The 15,779-nt window shown below is 44.2% G+C and overlaps 1 protein-coding gene across 1 annotated transcript in view; it reads right to left on the bottom strand.

The window, feature by feature from the left end:
* Positions 1-3,694: 3,694 nt before the first annotated feature.
* The window catches only part of pxdn (peroxidasin), a 58,172-nt gene continuing 46,087 nt past the window's right edge, over positions 3,695-15,779 (bottom strand). The window contains exons 17-23 of the mRNA XM_084013974.1: positions 15,183-15,679; positions 14,416-14,550; positions 13,472-13,680; positions 8,944-9,055; positions 8,577-8,709; positions 8,005-8,118; positions 3,695-6,203 (exon numbers count right to left, since the gene is read on the bottom strand). Of these exons, the coding sequence (XP_083870100.1) occupies positions 6,084-6,203; positions 8,005-8,118; positions 8,577-8,709; positions 8,944-9,055; positions 13,472-13,680; positions 14,416-14,550; positions 15,183-15,679 (1,320 nt within the window). The 3' untranslated portion in view covers positions 3,695-6,083. The remainder of the gene's footprint in view (positions 6,204-8,004; positions 8,119-8,576; positions 8,710-8,943; positions 9,056-13,471; positions 13,681-14,415; positions 14,551-15,182; positions 15,680-15,779) is intronic.

The following is a 15,779-nucleotide window of genomic DNA, read 5'->3' as shown; positions in this document are numbered from 1 at the left end:
CCTCTTATCTAGACCTGTTTTGTCTATATTTCAGCAACGGCATCCATTCTGTTTTGGCAATTACAGTCAACGGAGTTTGGTATTTTCATACGGGGGAGAAACGACCCCAACGGGGGGGTCAGGTGTAAGACTCTGTTTGGGTTACAGCCGTAAATGGAATTACACACAGTCACACCAGGCGGAAACCTCAGGTTATGAAAGGTGAAATCAACTCTGAAGTGTCTTAAACTTGCATTCAATCTGCTGGCCATCAGGGGGCGACTCGTAAACATTGTAAACATGAGTTTAAGGTCTCAATCTCTAGTTTCAAGTCTTCTTCTATAGTCAAATAGACCAGAAAGCAGGGGATGCTTTAGGGGGCGGGGCTTACCTGCTGATTGACAGGTCCATTTCGAGTCCAACAGACCAGAAAGCAGGGGATGCTTTGGGCGTGGACACTTTAGACCTGCAGTAAGTGATCAACAACTGCATCAGGAGCAAAAAGTATTTCTGGCAACTGGCTGAAAACAAGCCTCGGCAAGTTTGGCATTCTGGTGTTTGTTATGGCTAAAAAACTGACTTCCATTGAAAGGTTTGGTCTCTGTTTGGACCTGAGAATCTACAGAATAATTCCATAGCCAATATGTTATGATCCACTGCAGTAATACACAACACAAGGTGAATGAATCCCAAGGTCCACACAACAGGTTCAGGCGATCCCACTGTCAAATCACATGCTTGAGGGCTCTCGCAGACATTTTCAGCCATTTATGCCCACTTTCCATAAATTTCCCTGAGGAAATTACCCACAAATTACAGCGTTGACAGAACCTGGGTGTTGAGCCTGGTATATTACATTTACACAGAAACATTAACATTAAGGATTTAATGTGGAACATGAACATGAATCAAAGGAATCAGCTATATTACAATTCATCAGCCATTTTTTTTTTCTTATGAAGCTGTTTTGGCAAAAATGAATGAATAGATTATCCTGTAAAATAACTTTGAACACTTTTCAACCCAGAATCATTTAAATTACGTCTACAGACAAGCAGACGTCTATATCCATGGACCATGTTCAGATTGCTCCGGTCACCTTCTACACATACAGCCAGCACCTTGCTCTTGTGTCGGTGCCAAAAGGCCATGCGGGAAGCCATCTCATGACATTCCCCACCGGCTGAGGGTGACGAGCATCGCTGCAGTCCTTTGAGTCCCGGGATGCAAAACCTCTCCTCCGCCCAGCGGGACGCCACTTCTCTCTGTTTCATCCGCCTCGCTCTGGAAATGAGAATGGCATTCCACAAGCAAAGGGAAAGAATTCCCCGCCTTGCCGAGTGAGAGGTGCAACGCCAAGAGCCAATTGCTTAAATGAAATTCCAGTAGGCTACGTGATGAGTGGGAAGTGAGAGGCTCGCTGCGTAGCCAGGCTTGTGCAGCTGCAGGCCGCCGTGTCCTGTCCAAACCCTGAGAGCCACAATCCTCTACTTCTTGTCTGCAGTCTGCTTCAAGGCCGGAAAAGTTCTGGACGGAGATCCAGATCGAGGCTTTCGTCTTGATTTTTGTACTCTGATAGGTGTCGTCTCCAGATACCGCCATCAGTGTAAGTAGAGGAGGTTTCATTCAAACAACAGCCTGGAAGGGAAGCGCTGCAGCAGATATGAGAGGAAGTGCACATGTGTGGAGTCATGCTTGTATCTCTGAGGACCTAAAGGTAGGTCCCTTGTTGCCAGGGTGATAATGTATTTTCCTGCCTGGCGAGAAGATGAAGGCTCTTTTATCTGTGCAGCCACTGGAAACCTCATTTCCTGGTCCAGCTTTCTTTCCAGAGCCTCGGTCCACTCAACCCAAGTCTACGGGGAGAAGTGAAGGACGGAGGGAGGAAAGAAAGAGAGGGGATGGAGGAAGCAGAGATAAAGGGGGGTGTGACTCTCGAGACCACACTCATCATCCTCATTTGATCTAAAGTCAACTCATTCCAGAGCAAAAATAATTTGCCAGAAAGAAACAGGTATAAAAACAGTTTCTGTGGCAGGCTCAACATGGTTAAGGTTCTCAGGCCTCTAATATTACTCACCTCGCAAACATCCTTCCCCAAACACTCCCAGCTGCTTTCTGTCTGGATACACGTTTGCTTGAGATAGGCTCGTCTCTCGTGTCAAAGCCTGGCAAAGAGCGGAAAACCCTACAAACGAGAACAAGCCTCTGCAGAGCTCGTGGCTCTGTGAGGACGCGCTATGCTAAACCCACGCTCGTAACGCTACTATGCTGCTACCGTCACCGTCGTAGTTTAGCGTGTTAACGCTAACTACTTAGATCTGAATCAAGTACCTTCCCTAGAGTCATGTATGGCAGCCCTATATCCCTACTTGTCGGAACTCGATTGTTTTCTATGTTGTGGTTTTGAGATAAGGTTGGAAGGTTTGCCATAAAAATGTTTTAGGTCGCCAACATGTATCGTAGCAGTGTCCCAATCCAGCGGCCGCGTCCTTGGAGGCTGCATCCGAACACTGAATGCGGCCCAGAAACGTGGCCATCGTTTCCTGATTCAGACGATCAGACTGATGGATCCTTCACTATTTATCTCAAGATTCATTGTGATGTGAAAATACGCTCTCTCAAGCTGAAATATATACACAATAAATCTGGCTCCATCTTAATCGCATAACGTTACCTCTTGTATGATTTTTCTGATCAACAATAGCTGGTTGCTAGGAGACCGAAGCGGCAAAGGGGACGCAAACAGGAAATCCTCTGTAGACCAGACCATCTCATTTCAGAGACGACTTTGCATTCTTCAAAGGACCCGGCCAACGTGGACCACAGAAGCTGTGTCCTCCAAAGGATGCAGCTGCTAAAGTGGGACACGGCTATAGTATTAGTGAGTCATGCCTGTCATGTCTTTGTTTTGTGCTCGACATGTATTTAGATCAACACTAATCTGTCGTTAGGGAAAACATTAACGCTTCTTCCAATTTTGAACATGGGGTGTCGGCAGGCAGCAACCTCAGGTTCTGAAAAGTCAAGTCAATGCAGAAGTACCTTAAACTTTTGTTCTCTCTACTGGCCATTAGGGGGCGACTCCTCTAGTTACCACTTGATTTATATCTCAGTAAACATTGTAAACATGAGTTTATGGTCTGAATACAAGTCTTCTTCAATCCAGCATGATGTTCATTTAGTCCATTATGGTCTGGTTTAGTATGGTTTAACCTCTTGTGGCCAAAATGAGTACTACAGCAACAAACACCATAGATCCTGGCAAAAACAAATAAAAAGAATTCACCTGGAAAATTAAGCTGCCTTTCACCGTGTGAAAAAAAGCAATTTAGAAAGATTCCTCAAAAACGTTCCCACAGTTGTTCTTAGTCATAAGACAGGAAAGAGAACTCTTTTAATTACTTAAATAATGGATCACTATATTTTCTTCGCTAGCACACTAGCAAGAGAAGCAGCAGTTAGGATGCATGATCAAGTCTGCAAATTCTAATATCAAAAGGCACTTTAAGGAAGTGTAGGAACTACTAAGAAAGTAAAGGTGAGTCAAGTCAACAGAGAAAGCCAACAAAACTGTCTGATTTTCTTTTCGATGGATTAAATGTTGTGTGCATGTACTGAAATGCATTGTCAGAGTGTTAACAAGCTGATGACAGGTCACGTCTTTTAGATCGAGGAGCTGAAAAACGACAGGCACCGACATGTGTTACTTTAATTCAAATGTGGCTTATTTATTCATTTATTCTTACTGTCGAGAGGCATACATTACAGTGCAAACCATTCTTTGGCAAACGTACAATACAAATGTCATACTATTATGTCCACATTGACCGCTGGTTAGGGGGCAGTGTAGGTAAAGCATGTTCAGTCTTGCAGATCTGTGCATTCCACTAACACTCCGGGAGTTTCTTTTTTCACGGGTGGAAATAAAAAGAGAGGAAAACTATGCTGAAAATAGAAAATGAAAAAACAAACTAATACAACAGAGTTCTGAATATGAAGACGGGTAACGAAGAGAGCTCACAGTGCTTTGACAGCCAACCCTTGGGACACGTGTTAATGAGGAAGAGACGCAAACACTCATTCATACGGGTTTATGAAAATACATCAACATTCAGCACAAGATGAGGATTGATACACAGAAGACGGTTGTGTTGTCGTGAACGACTGTAAACACACAGTTTGACGTGCAAACCTGTCCAGTATATTGAAACATATGATATGATACCAGTTTGCCAGTGCGACGGCCAGCCCAGTAATCCGTCTGGAATCCTGGATGGAACATTCCGGAGAGTATTATTCCTCTTTAGTGACAGATGCTTGCTCAGGACGTTACCACATAAAGAAAACAATGGAAAGGAACACTGCAGCTGCAGCCACTTCACCGTAATTAGAAGCTAAACAGGAAAACAAGAAACGGCACTTGTGTTACACAAAGGCAGCCGGTGCACGGGGGTACAACGGGCGTCCTGAGTATCGTACACGTTGAAGACCAGCTGACAGAGGAGTAACTCTCAATGGCACCGGATTGACACTGTACCCCCCGCTCCCCGGCGTTGCCCTCGCCTCCCCTCTCATATGGCTTCCATTACAGCGGAATGAGGGTCAGAGCTCCACACATGCGCCGCTGGATGACGTCACCCCGGTCTCAGAAAACCTTCAACGCGGCGAAGAAACATGAGCAAGACGAGCATTCCTAAACTATATCAACACTGGAGGGGGAAATATCCCAACGCTGAACACACACGAGAAAAAAAAGTTAACGAGGGAGTCGAAGTGGATGCTTGACAAAGGAATGCATGCGAGCGTGTCTTTGTCTATGCTGGAGCCAGAGAGCTGCAGGTCTGCTAGCAGGCCTTCAGTGGGGGAGTGTGTGGACTATACGTGAATAAAAACCAGGCCAGAGGGAGAATACTGCTGTGGTAGAGTTAGCAGTACCAACGGCTAAAACCTGACCTCATTGCAACATCGTTTCATAGATGTGCTATTTGTGTCATTTTAGAAGGAAGTAAATCAGACATTTTGGCTTTAGGAGACGGGACAACGTTTACAACATTACAGTGGTGAAATGGATATTCTTTCACTGCTTTCTGAAAGCAAAATGAAACTTGGAAAGGAGCTGGTTTGAGTGTCCTCCAATGGGGAGTGCTACGCGGCTCCACCTCACTCAAGTCCAGGACAGGCCAGCAGAGACGATACTCACGAGTTGTCCACGGAGAGAGGAGCAGTGATCAGTAGACATCTCTTTTGCATGACAAACATTTTCCTAGGGCTTCACATTATCTTCATATGTAAGCATGTTTATACAAAAAAGGGAGGAAAAAAACATATTCATAACATGATATAAAGCACCTTGGATAAAAGATGAAGTAAATCTATTCACAAAAAGTCTTTTAGTTTGAATAAAACATCCTCTCAATTGTGATTTATCATAAAAAGGCATATACTGAGTGTATATAGGTTGCTTTGCATACAAAAGACAATACTTTGAAGGTTCGTATTTAGTGATTAAATCATGAATAAAAACAAAACAAAAAAAAACGGGGGGAAATAGCACCAGTTTTCGGCATCTCTAACCTGAGAAACTTGTGTGAGACAACAAAATGGCTGCCGCCTTTCAACCTACTTCCCTTTCCTGCTTGTCGACAGCGAGCGGCCCTGCGCTTTTGCCCCCGAGTGTTATTGGCAGGAGCGCAAACACAGCGGCTGTTTGTTACACTTCAGAAGCCTCGGCGGACTCCGACAAGGAGACGAGGTTCCTCCGTCGTGTTTACAATCCACCTACTCATCCATCCGTCCACCCATCGGTTCAGAAATAAATCCACTTAGTGATCGCTGGCTGCTCGCCAGGGGATTTCAAACCGAGCCTCAGGCTGCTGGCCCTGGGGGGGCAACGATCCCAAAATAAAATCACCCCCTCCCCCAATCAACGAAAAAAGAATACAAAAGGAAACAAAACCAAAACTGAGGCTATTGGGTCTATGGAGGCTGTTGGTGGCTGTGGGTGGGCACACCTTCATGAGTCCCGTCCTCTCTCTGGATGTCTGTGAGTGAGTGTGTGACTTTCAGCCACGAGAGTGGGTTTTATCGGGGGGTCCTGAGGGTTATTCGTGCCGGGTGTCTGCCTGTTTAAGGCACACCGGGCAGCAGGCGCCTTTTAGCTTGACGGGCCGTTTGCACTCGGCTGGTGGACAAGACTCCACGAAGCAGGTCAGCTGGGTGTCCTGGAGGGGGGGGCAAAGAAGGGGCAACAGGTCACTTATTAGATTAGAGTGGATGGAACATTTGTAATGTGACCTGCTTCAGTATCAAGATACACGAGGAACAAAAAGCACACAAACCACCAACTATTACACACTGTTTCCCATGAAGTGGGAATATATTGTATGTCTATAAAACACAAGACATTTGCAAATGATTCCAACTTCATGGGCGACCTCATATATAGACCTTATATATAGACCTTATTTATAGACCTTATATATATACCTTATATATAGACCTTATATATAGACCTTATATATAGACCTTATATATAGACCTTATATATAGACCTTATTTATAGCTCAGATCAAACTTATATCAGGGAATGTGTCTAAAGAAATCTAATCACCAGGGGTGTAACAGTGAAAACAACACTCAACATTTGCTCGTTGGCCATAATCCTTACTTTAACAGTCAGGACATTTAAATACCGGCATAATGCCAATAAAATAGATACAATAAAAAAATAAATAAAAGAATAAATAGATAACATAAATGGAACTCAATTTCCTCTTGTGATCAATGAAGTGTTTCGGATTGTGTACTCCTCCATCATAAGACTGTGACCTGTTGACTAGTCGTGGGATGAACATGTTTAGAGTCGAGCTCGTCCCACCGAGCAAAAGTAACTGAGGTCAACTAGAGGGACGGGATCCTCTCACTATCATTTATGTAAACAAGAAGACATAACTAGACGTGAATTATCATGACGGAATCCATTGTATTTACGATATTATCCAGATGATTATCAAACTGTGCTTAAAAGGACATATAATCTATTTATTGCTTCACAGATAAGACCGTCTGTTTCTCCACTCATCGACAGACTCGAGTGATGCCGTCATAGATTAAATGAAGTGTATCCTCAGACGAACCCGACTGTCGGCACACATGTGGTCTTTTGAGCTTAATTAACTCGGCTCACCGGGCTAAACCAACTAGCATGCTACAGCTAACAACAACTAGAGTGCTGCCAAAACCTTCTGGGCTCCATTTCTGTTCCAAGTGTGTGAGTAGTAAAATCAAACAGCTGGGTCACAGAACGCTTCAATACAAATGCAGGTATTGTTACACCCGTCATAATCACCTCACACATGAACAATGTTGATCTTAAATGTGGGACTGGATGGTTTGTGTGGTCATGAGCTGGCTCGTCTTCAGAAAGTGAAATGTTTCGCTACAAGCCTCCAGTAAACTGACGGCACAATGAAGCGCTTTGTTTCTGAGCAACAGCACGATGTGTTGAACCAAATGATTGTTTCCCAGACAGCCCTCCTCGTTGTGCTTCTCCCTGCCCAACTTCATTAGAACAAAAATCCTCCAATTACAGAGGCGTGGAAGGTGGGAAGAGAGAGTTTTAGGGAAGAGACTCACAGGTGTGTTATCAGATGTGGTGAGCAAAATAAAGTGTGAGTGGCGTCACAAAAGTTAAGGGGGGGGCTGAAGAAGATCAGAGGCATGCCAGGTCTGGCATGGAGCCGCCATCACTTCTGCCAACAGTTGGCACTGAAAAAGTGTCAAAGATAAAGAATGAGAGGCAGCGAAGGGGCTGGAAACACAAACACAGAGGGGAGACTGTGGTGCCAGGAGGAGCTGGAGGAGGTGAAACACTGGCAGGAGTGCCAGACGGGGAGAAACTGGGGCACTGAAACCGGGCGGACCAGGAGTTGCAACATGGAGACACTAAAACACAGCTTCCATCCAAAAAGGAGCAGATTCAGGTCGATGTGTATAAACGTTTGATTTATATGCTGAACGTACTCTGCATTCACACGTGGTGCAGGAGTCCTTTTTCCACCGCTCTCCGTCCGTCCGCTCACGTCCCTCGCTGTCAGTGCAGTCCGTCTTGCTCTGACGGGCCTCCAGTCGTTTAATCTGCAAAGACACGAACGTTAACTCAGATGTGGTCGCATCGACGCCGCCACACGTCCCCCGCTCTCCCTCGCTGTGGTGAGTAAGTGTTGTAAATCCAGAACCACTGGCGCTATGTGCTCTAGTTTCTATACAGTGTTAGTTAGTTAGTTATTGAGCCAAATAATCCTACGCACAACAACAGTGAAAAACAGAAAAAACGCCACAATGCAGTACTATATAGTTCAGTCTTTTCATGTTCAACTACTTTCTAACATGCATCATATGTTTTGAAACAGAGCTGACTTTCAAAGGCTTCAGCTGACCTGAAGACAAGGTCAGGGTGCTGGGCCCCATCCGGAGGAATTAACCGTCCCGCTGACATGTTAATGAGAAACATGTCTGCATGTGTGGGGCTTCGACTCTGTGTTAGACGGCAGCAGAGCTTTTGTAAATCGACAGTGTTCAGAGCTGAGACTCACCTGCTTTCGCAAACTTGTGATTGTCTTCTGCATGTCGGACACAAAGTCCTGGAAGTCATTGATTGATGGTTCAGTGCTTTTTTTTGAGGTCACAGTAACGTTTACAAGACCTTCTGCAGCTTCCTCCGCTGGGCTGCAAGGACAAATATAAAATTACAGACATAAAATTACATTACAATTCTACACCTATCATCTCTTTATAGACTCCCTGACACTAAAAATCTATACCAGTCCTAAGTTCTGACTTGAAAACACGTATACCTGCCAATGCTGAATCAGTGGAGCACAGAGAAAAGCATTTCAGTAAATGTTCATGTGTCGTTCTCCAGTAGAACATGAAACCCAGATGTTTGTCATGCTGTGGTACCTGTTCTCCTGGATGCCGTTGGCAGGTTGATCCTCTTTGTAGCTGTGATCAGCGGATCTCCGCCCTCTAAAGTGGTATGACAGGGCGTTGAACTGACCCTTGGTTCTGCAGTCTGTTGGGGTCAAGCAACACACAACACACTGCGGTTCACTAACCGAGCAAAAACAACCACTGACATCGCTGGGAAAAGAATGTTTTTTATTTTGTCATGTTTTTATCCTGGAGTCTTTGCAACCAGTGAAGGAAGTGACCATATTTGGACTGTGGAGGAGCGACGGGTGGATCTGATGAACACAAGCAGCAGAGCAGCACCCTTACTGGATCTGGATCCATGTGGATTCTGGTGTGAAGCTGCTAACAAAGTTAGCTTCTAATTCAAGGTCAACTTTACAGCTAAGTGTTAAAGTCATCTTAGTAGCTAACTGCAATGGTAACAACAGTAGAGCTGTACTTAAGAACACTTGAAACTAACGATTGAGACCATAAACTCATGTTTACAACAAGTGAGAAGTCTCATTGACTTCCATACAATCATAGTTCTTTTTTCAGAACTGCTGCTTTTGGCATTTTCACATTGTCTCCTGTTTTCAGCGCTGGACGTCGTCGCTTGGTTCTACCATATGACCTTCCAGGATCAAGTTATGTTTTTTATTCAATACGATAAAATGCCAACAATTATGAACTTAATTACCACATGGAATACATTGCATTGTCTTTTTATTGTCATTACAGTTCTTACTATCATGTATCATTGTAAGTATATTTTGTATGGTTACTTATCGTTTTGTATTTTTGTTGCATGGTTTAGATAAATGGTTTACAAACAAAGTAATTACTATTATTATTAATGAAGCAAACTTGCTAAAGGAAATGAGGTAAAACTATCCGGTACTACTATAACAAACACACAGTGACCCAGCCATCACATGCATACACGAAACAGGAAACCATAACTGCTGATGCCACTTTCCTTCTGCTTCAAAGTGGTGATCTAAAACCTCTGGGTTATTGTATTACCATGACTGACTGTCGGGCTGCTCCACCGTACCAGATCAAAGACAACGAAACCCTGCTCACGCCCTCGAACACACCTGGGCCGTGCTGAGCGTCAGCAAAGAGCAGCCCATAACACGTGAGGAAGTACAGATGATGAATCAGGCCCGTCGTTGGGAGGGCTTCACCTTTATCTGTGCAGGTTTAGAGCCGGCCGCTCGGCCTCAGACTGCCTTTGATTCACCAGACAAGAGTCTGTGAAAGACAAAGAATCTAAACACAACAAGACTTCCTATCTCATGCTGATAGACACACATGAACGCACAGATGCACGCTTGTGTCCTGCTGTGCTGCACACACACACACACACACACACACACACACACACACACACACACACACACACACACACACACACACACACACACACACACACATTTAAGATCTCAGCAGTGTCCTCTCTGTTAATGGTGCAAAACACAACTGTGAATCAGCCTTACTGACAGACAGACAGAAACAAGTGCGTTAACTTCCTCCCCCTCTTCTTTCTGGCAGGATCCTCTCTGTTTATTAGCTCAGCTCTTCCCTTGTACATTTTGTTAAGGGAGGGGGGACGTCGGGGTCACAATGTGGGATGAAAGGAGAATAATTAAAGACGCACCATGTGTTGCTTATTAAATAACTTTTTTTTTTTTAAATCCCCGAACACAAGCGTGTTCTCCAAAGACAATAAATTGATGAAGCTGCTTCATTTAGCCAATCAGTTGAGAGCTAAAACTAGACTTACATCACACATCACTGTGAATATTTCATATCACAGAGTGTGCTGAAACCATTACCCTCAAGCTTCTACATCACACAAGAATTAATTCATACCAAATGCAGCACAAAACCAGTCTGAATAAACAATACACAAAAGTCAAACAGCCTCCAGATGTACGAACTGGCTGAAATTATTTATTCAGACGCTGGATGATCTTGGCTTTTGTGACACGAGAGGGTGGAGAATGATCATATTTGGGCAGCAAAAATGTTACACTTAATTTGAACCGAGTGTTTAAGTTCTCAGACAGAAGCACGGACAACTACGCCCTGGTAGCGGCCTGTCAATCACAAGGTAGTCTGGTCTGTTGGACTCTAAATGGACCTAAATGTTTACGATGTTTACTGAGATAATACATAAAGTGAGAAGTAGGGTCATGTTCAATCAGACTTATTTTTACAACCAGAGGAGTCGCCCCCTGATGGTCAGGAAAGAGAAAGCAGGCTTAAGGTGCTTCAGGGTTTGGCTTCAGACCCGGAGGTTGCCGCCTGGTCACGTCAAGTGTTCATTGTGTGGAGTTTGACTGACTGGCTAACATTCACTGGAGGTTTGTTTGTATCTGGAGTGCACACACAGATCTGTTCCACTCAACACTTCTGGCATCATTTCATTAATGATTCAATGGAAAAAGGTACAGCAGGGAGGCTGAATGATCTACAATAGGCGGGTAAAGGTCACATTATGTCAATGAAAAACTATTGTATTTTCCATTAACCACCCAAAAGATACTGGAGCATGGAAACATGGAAAACTAACTTCCATCTTCCTATCATGTTGTTCCTGCAAGCTGTCTAAAGCTCAGGAGACTGACTACTCTTTTAGTACTTTAAACATCCAGGACTTTATAAAAAGAATATAATCTCTTCCCTGTACAGTCAGCGAGAGCAGTCTGTGAAACGTACAAACTATCAGGTGTTTCATTGAAGTGCTGATAGCAATGGTAAGACATTTGATGGCATTTGGTTTCAAACTTTGATGCTGATTTCACGACGAGACAAAAGCCACATCTGACAGAAGCAAGTCTGCCTTTCTTGAGGCCACAGAGAAATGATCCCAGACATGGTTTCTACCGTCAAATCGCAGTTTCATTAAGGCGCTCAAGCCTAAAACAATATTTACCCTTCATCCCTTCAAGCTTCACACAGTTGAGCAACATTCACACTAGTGGCATCTACTTGAATGAGCCATACAGACAGAAGTGCTGTCAAGTATCAAAGAATAACCTTACTCCTTTCAAAGGAGGTGCTCTGAAAGTCAGTGTTTTACAGGTGATTACTGTGAGGCCATGCCGTCTCCAAGAGGAAGTGTTCAAAGGGAAACAAAGGATGAGGATATTGTATGGCTTTGATTTAACAAGACAGCCCAGATCCTTCACCAGAGTGAACCGAACCAGCGACTGCATATGTTAGACCATGAGTTCTTTCATTGTGAGTAAAGCTTTTAAAGTCAGGATGATGAAAGATGTGAGACATAATGGGTTTCAGAATAAACAACACTAACACTGGATATGGAAACTAAACCTGCAGATATTTTATAGCACCTGTTATCAATATTAGCAGCTCATTCGTGTAAAATGATATTGCCATGAAAGGATTTTTGAGGCAGAAACCTAATGGGCTTTGTTATGTACGCCTCTACAATCTATTGTAATCCAATACAGCAGCCACAGGGGACGGCTGTGGCTCAGGGGTGAGAGCGGGTCGTCCACTAATCTGAAGATCTGCAGTTCGATCCCTAACTCCTCCGGTCCACATGTCCGAGTGTCATTCATCAAGATGGTGAACCCAACATTACTCCCAAAGTCCATCGGTGGGTGAGTGTGTGTGAACGGACATTTGGATTAGATCCCGATGAGCAGAAGGCACACATACATGTGTGTGTGTGTGTGTGTGTGTGTGTGTGTGTGTGTGTGTGTGTGTGAATGTCGACATGTAGTTAAAGCACTTTGAGTGGTTGAAAGACTAGAAAGGTGCTATATGACTACAAGTCCACTTACTATTTAGTAGGAATGCACCTACACCTTTCTTTTCTGACCAAATATAAGTATTAACATGTCGTTACTTGCCAATACTGAGTACCACTATGAGTTCTTAATAATACTATTACAGCTCTATCAATATATTTGGTTTTATTTTCATCGGATAATTCTCACCTTCTGACTAACAAATTCAACATACAACGTGTTGGTACATTTTAACATTCAACTTGTTTTCAGAGACTCAGAGGAGACACTTAAAGGAGAATAGTGCTGGTCCACCTTAAAGGTCAGTCCACCTTAAGTGTTCCCTAGCCAGAGCAGCTAGTTGTTGCTAACTTTGGGGCTAACCTCCTTCACTTTAATCATCAGCTGGCAACGAGACACGGGAACTTATCGTGTGTCTCTTCGAGGGTCTGGAGGAGTTGTAGCTTTTACTCACCGACAAATTAACTTTACCCACAATGCACTGCTACATTCACACTGTAATGTTACTGCTGACTTCATACTCACCGTCACACACTCGCCAACGTTACATCAGGCTGTAATACTTTGGTGGAAACCCTGACAGAAAATGCCAACTGAGACTAACAAGGGACTGTCTGTTTTACTCACATACTGCAGCTGGTGGCAGATTTTACATGTTGGTGCATCAGATTATTTCAGTTTTATGATGAAGAGTGCGTGAGCACAGTATCGACCGATACCGACTGGTGATTATCTGCAATGGCCCTCACCTTCACAGCAGTCCTGCCACATGCGAAGGTCAATCTGAGGGACGTCGTCACAGCTGCGGTAGCCGTGGGGAAGCTGAGCCACCTTGAAGACATCCTGCTGGATTCGGGTGATGTTGTCCCCGTTGTCACACAGCACCCGTGTCAGAGACGCCTGCTTCAACTGTGTCAGCTGGGCCGGAGAGAACACACCCGGGTTTTCATACCAGAACCTGAGCAAGGCGGAGAGAAAGAAGAAAAGTGGGACCTTTTTATCACACTGATGGGGAAACACCTGAGCAGAGGTTTAATCCCCTCAGGGTACATACGACATGTCTAACAGATATGTTAATACCTAATAAGTATCTGAGACCCCTGAAGTACCCAGAAGAGTGACTGCCTCTATGACCTGGCAGCCCAGTCCCTTGTTGTGTGTTCAGGGACACGAAATGCCCATTTTTTTGTGTTGGTCAGCATGAAAACAATGCCAACGGAAAGTTAATTAGGATCCTTTTCGTGGCCACAAGCAAATCCACATGACGATGCAACGGCCAGAGCTAGTGACGTTATATTAAATATTGAGAAAGATGACTTATGGTGTGGTGGATGAGTCACAAAAAACAGGACTTTCAACCACGAGGCCGGTGTTGTGTTGCCTAAACCTAATGTTGTGGTTTTATTGGCTAAAACTAACTTTACGTAGTTATTTTAAGCCCAACCATGATGTTTTTCCTAAACCTAACGAAGTGGTTTTGTTGCCTGAACCCAACTTTTCGATATGCAGGGAAATGTTGTCCTGACTGGCAAAAAAAAGACAAAACGTGGGTATTCTTTCAATTGAAATAATTCCCTAACCCTAACCCTTATTTTTAAAAAGTGGAAACATTTGTGAATCAGTAGATTTAAATTTCATGACTATTTTAGGAACTGATGTCGGACCTTAAGACGTTTTTGTTTCACTTTGTTACCTGTCTCCGTCCTGCAGGCGTTTGAACTGAGTGGCCAGCAGACACATGAGGGTAGGTCCCACCCGACTGCCAGGAACCAGGTCTTCAGCCATCAGTGCAGGGAACAGATCGATGTTCAGAGGAGTGCCATACAGCCTGCCACACAGGAAAAACAGTCAGGGACACTAAACTATGTGAATATATTCAAATCCCAAATTATTATTGGGCAGAAGCTCCTCTGACGTGAAGAGCTGTCAAACAACATAAAAACGATGCTTGACTGACGAATGACTACAGCCCACAGATTATTGGATATAAGCTGGTTTCAAGCCAAGTTATGGAAAATAGTGAATAATCATCTGGAGCAGGGCTGCACGATATTGGAACATATTACAATAATAGCTAAATTAAGAGTCTAGATCTATAAACAATCTTGTGCTCTCGTAAAAAAAGATTTACTCATAAACTCATTGGTTGTGTAGATATGAAAGAAAAAGTCAGACCCACAAAGCATGGTTAACGAGACAGGCTCAATGTTTCAAGACAATATCGGCGGCCAAATATACAGAGTTCATCATAAAACCGTGACGGGCCGATCTAGACTGTAGGTCATTAATCAGAAATCCTGGATTCGTCATAAAACAAGAATCATGTGAGTCTTACTTTGTATAAAGCAGCATAATAGTTGTAGCGTGACGTGTTTGACTTGGTTGGCCAACATCACACATCCAGCGATGTGACTGACGAAACAATATAGGGTGCAGCCCTAATCTTGAGTGTATGATTACCTCTGCAGTTTCTCTCTCACAGTAGGGTTCTTAATTTCATTCCTCAGGTCATCAAAGGTCTGAGCCGAGGTCAGGTTACAGAAGACCCTGTAGTCATTGTACGGTGGTGTACCGTGATCCCTTCCTCTCTGGATATTCATGGCGGCCAGGTCCAGAGCCACGGCGTGGGCCATGGAGAATAACCGCTCCGTCAGCTCTGTGCTCAGCAGCTGGGTGGAAACCCGCATTTTACCAGCGACGCCAAAGAGCCCACGAAGGAGTGGGTCGATCCCCCCCTCGTTCACGATGCGGAACGGGGAGAAGAAGGCCCGGTGCAGGGAGATGTGACCCTGGGGGATGGGCTGGAAGTCCTCGTCTAACCTGTAGAGGATTGGGTTGATGAGGGTGTGGCCGAAGCGGAAAGCAGCAGTGGCGAAAGCACTGAGGATGCCGGTGTTCATATTGGGGTTGTAACCAGTGTATGGCTCAATCAACTTCATGCCTGTCTCACCCAGGATCTAGGAGATGGGAGAGGGAATGTTCTTCTTATCACCATCTTTATCATTGCTACTTCACTGTCACTTTGAATCAATGCCTTTGTTTTTATGAGTTAGTACG

The sequence above is a fragment of the Eutrigla gurnardus genome (assembly GCF_963514095.1).
Source record: "Eutrigla gurnardus genome assembly, chromosome: 7".
NCBI classification, from domain to species: Eukaryota; Metazoa; Chordata; class Actinopteri; order Perciformes; family Triglidae; genus Eutrigla; species Eutrigla gurnardus.
Note: the sequence above shows the minus strand (reverse complement) of the source record. Positions and strands in the feature narration are given on the sequence as shown.